Source organism: Wasmannia auropunctata, unplaced genomic scaffold (genome assembly GCF_000956235.1).
Source record: "Wasmannia auropunctata unplaced genomic scaffold, wasmannia.A_1.0 LD336000.1, whole genome shotgun sequence".
In the NCBI taxonomy this organism is placed as follows: Eukaryota; Metazoa; Arthropoda; class Insecta; order Hymenoptera; family Formicidae; genus Wasmannia; species Wasmannia auropunctata.
The window spans coordinates 2,169,326-2,178,258 of NW_012026890.1; the positions used below are offsets into that span (position 1 = coordinate 2,169,326).

The window sequence follows — 8,933 nt, forward strand, 5'->3', positions numbered from 1 at the left end:
CTAGCGGGAAACGGATAAAAATATTTGTAAAAAGAAGTTATAAATATTTTTTCATACGAAGAAACTTTAGTATAGATACAACAATAAAATGGTTGAGATTTTGTAGTTAACAAAATTATTTAATAAAGCTATACAATTAAGAATTTGAATTACATTTGATAAATTTATATAAGAAAAGCTTCATTTAAGTGAAAAAAAAAAAAGAAAATACTTCAAGCAAGAAACAAATTGTCACTTCATTAGTTTTTTCTTTAAAGATGCTTTTTCTTTTTCGTCTGTTTTTCGCGATAAAGCATCACATTATACGGGTAATTAAGTCGTTTTTCTGATCAGACGATTCCGAACGATCACGTAAAATGTAAAGACCGCTGAAACAGGAGTCGAGGAATCTTATCGAATCGAAATTAACGGAAATGACGCGTCGTTTTATTTTTTTTTTCGAAAAAACAGAGAAAGAAAAACAATAGAACAAACACAGAATATTTTATTCGACAAGCCGCGCGTAATTATCTGATAAAATAAATGCATTATTCAATTCATATACAATGTATTGTGATAATTAGTACAACGTAGAGAATGCGTGCTCTCGTTACGTCGAAAGAGAGTTGCGAGAGAAAGAGGGAGAGAGAGAGAAAGACCTACAGTGCGTTAACGGCGCGGTAATTAATTACGGAGCCATATATCAATCTTAAAGCGATGCAATGAAGTAGCGTAGAGCTCGATAGAGGTGCGCATCGTGCCAGCGCCCGCGCCCGCCTATCTCGCGCGGAATCTGTTTCATTATTTTTATATCGCGATTACGACGGTTGCGTGTTTTCATCGGGGAGACGCGAGTGGCCTTCCCGGGAGAGAGAGAGAGAGAGAGAGAGAGAGAGAGAGAGAGAGAGAGAGAGGGAAAGAGAGGAGAGCCACGGACACTTCTTTGCATCACGACGGTAGGCTCGTTTTGTCGTCTGCGCGAATGAGACAGGAAAGACCAAAAGTCGAAGAAACAGAGAGATATCGATGCCCGAGACTTTGGGATTAGCGATGCGTCGATTTGAACGCGAGAATTCCCTCTCCCCTCAGCCCCGTGACAATTAGCACGGCTATCAATTAATTATCGTAATTTACGGCGAGTTGCGCCGGATCCGCTCACGCGCGTATACGATTTCTCATGATTTATACATGAGTACGTCACATCGATGGAGGATCGACGAGACGCGGATCGATGGAATCAAACACAGAGAGGCTCTGATCGCCGCGTAAAAGAGACAATAATGATCCCCCATAAACTTTCCGCGAAGTTACGTTAGTCGCGCCGCCGCCGCGGCGATGCAATCGCGTGTTTGCGCTCGTGTTTATTTTCCCCGTGCAATTTCGAAGCGATACTGGGCGTGTGTGCGATATTCAATATCCGTGTAGGCGCCCTCAACTCTTTGACGTTACAATTCAACTCAATGAGAATACGGCAAAGAGAGTAGATTCAATTGCTAATACTTTAAACATGACATTTACTTTTCGTTTTTGACAAAAAGTGAATTCAAACACTTAAAAGCCCTTCAGTAAGACAGCTATAATACTACATTTGTAAATGTCATTTTCATTCATTTAAGATAAGATTTGTTTCATCAGAATAACTGCAGTTAGAATCAATAATTATTGAATTTAATAATAATTATTAATAATAATTAAAAATAATCAAGAGACGATAGAAGAAATTGAAAGAAATAATATGTACTCTATGTACTTTATAAATTCTTTTATCAATTATTCCTTATAAATGCAAGAACGTTTCGCAATTAATCTCAATCCCTTCGTCGCTTCTATCACGGTGCAACAGTTAACACTGTTGCGCTGGTGTTCACTGCACAACATAGTCCGCAATAAATTTTATAGAGGCGTTAGCCGCGATTACGAGCTCCCGTTGTTAATTACAGCCGATTAGGGCGACGCGAAGTCGACGGGCGGGGTGTAACACCGCGTGAAGAGACGAAGGTACTGTTTTATGGATGCACTTTTCTCTCCAGCGCCGTTCTCTACGGGGAGCTCGCGCTGCGAGGGGTTAGGGATAGAGAGGCTAGGGTTATGGTTTTTTAACACAGGCGTAACGCAAAGTGCGCGGCGGCAGGCAGAAACTACTGCAAAGTAGCACTTTGCGCGGCGGTATACGCGGTATTCAGCCGCCTCGCATCGCTAAAGGTTCTTTTAGAGAAGTCGCGTAATCAAACCCCAGCCGAACGTATGATAATAAGCCCACCGAGCGATTAATGCGACGTTGATAATCACACGGTAGGCGCGCGCGGCTCTCAATCCAAAGAACTCGAAATTACAAGGTGTCCGTCTCTGCCCTAGGCTGGACTTTACGCAGCCTGTCTAACATTGTCGCTGTATACCGACATCTTGTATTTCCACATCGCGCTACCACATCGCGCGCGCGAAACGATGAAAAAGCTCCCCGGATTTCATTTTTGTATTTCGACGCATAACTCGGAATGAAAACACATTCCTCTCTTTTCAGCCGGAGGCTGCTATTGAGAAATTCGTATAAACTATTCGAAAGGTTCGGAGTTGGATAACTCAAGCATAACTCATAATTTCTAAATGAGCTGTTCTATTACATGTAATTTAATTTTTTTTTAATCAGAAGTTTAATAATCAGATTCGAAAATAAATAAATAAATATATTACAAGTATTTTATTTAATTAAAGCTTATCTATAGTTCTCTCACTGTTAACAATAACTATGCGTTATCCGCGTGTCAACACAGGACTAGTTTAATAAAATCCATTTATTGAAATTATCGTGTATGTTTTCATTAAACTTATCCACTTATAAATTCTAAACACCTGTCGTTATTCTAAGAATTTAAATCTGGATATTGCGAAACAAATGGCCACAAGAATATCTTTAGGAAAGTATCTCTAGAAGAATATGATTTTCGAGTATAAATTCGAGCATTTCATCTGTATAAGCATCGAAGAAGTTTGAAAAAGGCCGGGTCGGCGTGCTTTTCAGGTCGATATATCTACCTAATCCTTGTGAAAACAACCGTTTAATACCTAATCCATCACTCGGACCCGGGGCACGCATTGTCTTTCGACCGTTCCGGATTAAGTCGGGCGGCGGTCGGACGTCAGGTGACTGATGCGAGATACCGTGGGGGCCCCCGTATATACGTCTGATACGAGAGGAGCCCCCGCTAATTGGATTCCCAGCTTCAGCCACGTTCCAACGTTCGTTCGAAGGGAAAGAAGGACAACGGGCGTGACGTCGGACGCGCGGACAAGCCGGTTAATGGCCGGTTCATTTGTCGCGACGATAAGATTGGTCGAAGGTGCGCAAAAGGCGCATCGAGTATACCTATATATACTCGCCGCCGCGGATACTCGACAAGCTGCGTACGGCACGGACGACCTCTCCTATACGTTCTCTCTCTTTCTCTCTCTTTCGCGACTCCTCACTGATGCTCGTATAATCCCGGACAGCTTCATTAGCGCTGGTCGAACTGTAGTCTAAGAGCGTTTAACGTCGCGAACAACCGCGATAATCGCGACGTCGCCGCCGAAGCACAACTCTGCACCTACGACTCCTAACACGAGCCGACTTCCAAGGAAACGCTTGTAATTGCACCGACGTTACAATCGCGCGAGTTTATACGCGCGTTTGATTGCGAGCAAGCGTAATAACGAGAGTGCCTCTTATCGAGAGCACGTGCGCGTGTGATGAAAAATTTCATCGACGACACATTTCGACATTTTAGGATAAGTGATACTCCGATCGTTTCACTAACCGATCGTTCGCGTACTAATGTACGCTTATAGCCTCGTAGATTTTATGTTCACATTTCATGCGTGACGATGCAATGATCAAGAGATTGATCTTGCGAGCGTCGGAGCTATAAGTGCGGACGATTTTGTTATAAATCACTTTTATGAAGGGCATTCTACTACAGTTTACTCACGCACGCGCGTGAAAGGTATAGTGATAATATTTTATTAGCTAAACACTTGCGCAATATATATGGCAGTTCGCTAAACTGTTTGTATTTTAAGCTTACAATATTATCCACTTCATTTGTTTGTCACCGCAAGAAAAATGCGAAGAGTACCTGTTGATTGTGTTAATCAAAATAATATTTTATTGATTTCTACTTTTATTAATTATTTTCAAATTAAATTAATTAATGATATTAATGTTACTAGAAACACGTATTTTGAAGAAGGTTTAGTTGTGCAAAAATTATGTATTTTTGACGTTCTCAATCCTTAATTAACACATTAATTGATCAACAAAGTCATTGTCAACATTCTACTTCGGATAATGTTTAAATAATATTAATTTTAAAATTTTCATAATCGTACAATTATTTTTCAATTTAATTTTAAACAATTATATGATAAATTGTGATTTTAAGTCCGAGTGTTCCGAATTGATTGCGCATAAATGCGCATTTATTACAATTTAGGTATATAGTAAATCTCGCAATTACCGCGTCACTGTTATTTCAATCAAAATCGTTCTGAAACAATCGCAAATTAACTTTGCGCACCGTACTCTCCAGGACAAATGCTCGGAAGCGCTCTGAGTGGAATATACAAACAGTGGCGTGCTCGTTAGCAGTTAGACGGATCGTCATTGTGACTTCATATTTTCGATTAATTAAATCGACATAAATGTGAATGTCGCATTCTCTCTGTGATATCGACTTTACATACTCGTTTGCGTATATACTCGCTTCTTCATAATGTCTCAGAAGTGGTAAAAGTTGATAATGTGAGTACTTCTGATGAATATCTCTGAGATATCATCGCAACGATACGTAACTGTCTTCTCTCTATCAGAAACCCGGAAAAACTTTTCCGTAGAAATACTGGAGTTATATCAACCCTTTTCCCTGAAGAAGTTTCTGCGATGCAGCTCGCGAAGCAGATCGAGGATATGCATTTCGTCGCTGTGCGATTTATGAAAAAGCGAGCCGTGCATAAGTTGCGAAGGAAAAAAAATGACCGGCAATTTAAGGAGCGAAATGCAAGTTACCGTACGCGTAGCAACTCCTCCGACATGCGTGAGAATTCAACCCCCTGACGAACGACGATCCGGCCGGCGCCACGATCATTTGCTAGCCGTGGCCATGCAAAAATTGCACCGCACCCGATGGCATGCATGCGGATTCCTCCCGTTGGGAGGAAAAGTTCGCCTCTCCCGTCGGCGAACCCTTTCACGGCTTTCGTCGGGAGATCACCGGTAATTTTCAAGAGAAGCGCCACGAAAATTGCCCGCGCGTCGAGAAGCGGAGGGTTGCCCTCCGCGGTGGATTACGCAGAAAATGCTGGGCTTCTCCCAGAGAGAGGTTGCCCGCGACCGATGGACACGCGGCAGTCGTTACGAATTCATGGGCCGCGAATGGAGGGTGGCGAACTGTCGCCGCGCTATTCGGTCGGTTATGCTCCTGCGAGCGTTTGCCTAAGCGCGCCAACGCGAGTTCCTCGTTGCTCTACACATTGCGCGCGCGCGCACGATGAATTATTCGCCGAATGTTGCCACGGCTTCAGAATATTTCCAGGCGATTACTCCGGACTATATTTGAAAATGCGATCGACCAAGAAAGCAGCAGCGAATGTCGCTGCATGGAGCCTCACGGCATGCCGACTTCCTTCGGTGAAATAAGTTATCTCGATCACGCGATTTCGCGATGCGGATGTGTATATATAGCCGCATTGTGTTTAGACCCACTGTGAGAGAGCTGTGCGCTAGATGTATATTACAGACAAATAAAATAGAAATTTCCATAAGTTAACATGATAACCCGTCATCGTTGTAAACAATTTAAATTAAGTGTGCATTTGTTGTTTATTATAAATCTTCTACTGTGTTCTCCTTCGTGCGTGGAAAGCCTAATTAGTATTCCGAGATAACTAGCTTTTTTCGAAATCTAACGATAACGAGTTTAAAAAGACATTCTAAAGTTAGTTATCGTAACATCGTGCGGTGCCTTGAGCGATTCCGCGATCCACGACGAACTCGGGGCGAATCCGATAATGATCGTAATTAGCTCTGACTTCGCGATTTCGCGCGTAAAATAAAAGTCCGCGATTACATCGTGCTAATGCGATTCCGGAAGGTAAAAACATGAGAGAAGAAGCGAAGTGATCGAAACCCCCATGAGCAAAAGGAGCTTCCCGAAGGTGAAGTCGCAACTGTAGCTCCTGTTTGATCCCGAACCTTTTTGTCCCGTTCGTTAGGCGCTTTGCGGGAGTTTTTATGGTCTTCGAGCGAATTCTCGGTCATATATCTTATTCCGTTTCGCGGCATTGTGCGACGTAGCATAGGTAGAACGCCGACCGAGCTGCTACCTGCTACTCCAGATTCTTGGGATACGTTTAGACACAGGAAAGAGAAAGTTGAGAGTATTTATTTTGAACTCTGTACCGATGCCTTTATTTGCCCAGTATCTTTCACGTTCTATATTTTTTAGACTTTCTTTTTAAAGTTCTTTTTAAAGTTTTACAACCAGAGACCAGAATTATGTGACAAAAAACTTATAATGTCCTCGTACCGTACATTTTTTAGAAAAAGTCCGCGTCAAAGCAATCAGTGAGTAACTTTTGCGAGTAACTGATTCGACAAATTTGGCAGGAGAAAACAACCGTAAACAACGGGCCGAAAATCGAGAGGGCGAATTGCGGTAAACGTTGACCGTTTCGCTTTTTTTACACCGGCGGCGACGGCGGAGGACCGCCATCTGATTGTGCTTCGCGTCGCGAAGCCATAAGCGTTCCCCACATTTGTCGTCGCACGGAAATTTACTTGCGCGGATGAAGACATTCGCGGCGAGCGGCAATAAAGTCCTATGGCCGTATAAAAAAGTTCGCAATAATAAAGCGCTCGCGCTGCGACGCGAGATATACAGGTGACCCACCGGAAACGCCTGTCGCCGTCTTATTTCGCCTCGTGTCAAGATGACCGTATCATTCTTGACAAATGTTACAACGCCGGCACGATACTCGCGACTTCGCAACTCGAAGTTGTCCACGTATTAGTCGCACCGATGATGAACGACTTCGAAAGAGATCACTATATTTATTTATCTACATCTAAAATGTAAGGCTCAAGATGAATATTCAAGCTAACATTTGGAGCTTTTTATTTCGAGTCGTAATAATATTTTTTCGCCGCAAAATATGGCATTAGAACTTCTGATTCGTTATTGGCGGATTATTTATTATCAATTTTATACAAATGAATTTTACACTTTTGCGGAATTTTTATGTACATAATTGGCCCCTATTCTGTAATTTTTACGACAGAGTTAATATCATTATATTGTCGTTGCGCAATTATTTTACCATATATAATATGGTGAAAAAGCGAAACGATAATATCGACAATGTAATTAAGAATTACAGAAGTTAGAAGCCAATATCATGAATTTCACGACGCGCGCGTATCGTTGATGCACGAGCACATTTTCGCCTTGAGCCTTTCGATGATATCTCCGTTCCCACTTTGCACTAGCACTCGCGCAAACAACACTCCGAGATTCACATTGACGTGACGAGCACAAAATGAATTTCGTTACATTATCATACTTTTTCGCGATTCCAGGCGTCGGCATGGAGCACTGATCCGAGGCGGCGAGGCGCCGACCGCGAGAAACGGAGATTTCACCGATTCAACTAGATATCTAAGTAATCTAAGAGTAGGAATAAAAAAGGCTGCGAATACATACAGTTGGGGTACTCACCGTCCTTGGGCGGCGAGGGGCACTGGGGGTACGTTCCGATGTGGTATCCGTAGGCGTTGTGCTGGTGCATGGGCGCGAACGGATATCCGGCCAGCGATCTGGGACTGGGAAAGCCCGCGTCCGCGTGCTGCTGATTCCCGCTGCCGGGCCCGGAGCCCTGATGCGCCGCCAGCGAGCCGACCTGATGCGAGAACTGGTGCGCGCCCGGTACGTTATGCCCACCCGGGTAACCGCTCCGCAGACTCGTCGGATTGTAGAGGTTGTTGTGCTGGAGTTCGATGAAGGCGGACTTGCCGCTCTGGGAGACCGGCGTGCTGGAGGTCGTGCTGTCACCGCCGTTACCGCCGGGTGGGCCAGGCGTCACCGAGCCGAGACCCGCGTGATGAAGATGCTGCTCCATGTCGGAGCCGGCGCCCCCGGTACCGGCGGCACCACCGCCGCCGCCGCCGCCACCACCGCCGCCACCGGTCGGTCCACCGCCGCCCGACATGCTATTCGGGGTCGGGGTACTCGACGGACAGGGGTCGCCCGCCCCGAATGGGCTCCCCAGATCCGTGAAATTGAGCGTCGTCGTGCTGCCCGGACGCTCCACCTTAAACACAACGTCAATGCCGCCGCCACAGCCTACGGTCCTCGATGCCGTCGCCGAACTCGCCGACGACGTCGTCGCCGCCGCGACCGTCGCGTGCCCTCCGTACGGGGCCCGAATTTTGAGACTTCTCTCAGACGATGAGCACACACTTAGCGGCGTGCCCCCGTACTAGACTAGGTCGACCGAGTCCTGGCGGAATAAGTGCGGAGAGTCGTCATCGGATCGCGGAAGAGTTAACACCTCTACCCCGTCGGGCGTTTCAATTCCAGCTCCGTTCCGGAGTTTTTACACTGCGGCAAAGAAGACGTCGCTCGATCGCTCGCACTGGACTTACTTTCGTCAAGTTGCACTATCACGACTGCTGGTTCGTTTTCCAGGGGATGGGGGGATTCACTGCGACATTCACACTTTCGGCTATTCGCAAAGCGGTCTTTGTTGCACGTATCCGTCGCCGTTTACAGGCCTCACGTTTGCTTTTGTTCAAGTTCGGACACCACTTGTCACACGTCCACTTCACACGCGTAGTCCTCGCGGAAACACTGTATCTCGAGCCGAAGGTGTCCCCGGGGTCGATGCTTACTGTCCGGTTGCCGTGCGTCAGCTCGTCGTCGCTC

General features: G+C 45.2%; 2 protein-coding genes across 2 annotated transcripts in view; one reads left to right on the forward strand and one right to left on the reverse strand.

Moving 5' to 3' along the window:
* LOC105453328 (homeotic protein distal-less) overlaps positions 1–8,127 on the reverse strand; it is a 76,788-nt gene extending 68,661 nt beyond the window's left edge. The window contains exon 1 of the mRNA XM_011695170.1: positions 7,709–8,127. Coding sequence (XP_011693472.1) covers positions 7,709–8,127 — 419 coding nt within the window. The remainder of the gene's footprint in view (positions 1–7,708) is intronic.
* LOC105453431 (WAS/WASL-interacting protein family member 3-like) lies at positions 8,126–8,491 on the forward strand. Its single transcript, XM_011695393.1, has one exon. The coding sequence runs from the start codon at positions 8,126–8,128 to the stop codon at positions 8,489–8,491; it is 366 nt and encodes a 121-aa protein (XP_011693695.1).
* The last annotated feature ends 442 nt before the right edge of the window (positions 8,492–8,933 follow it).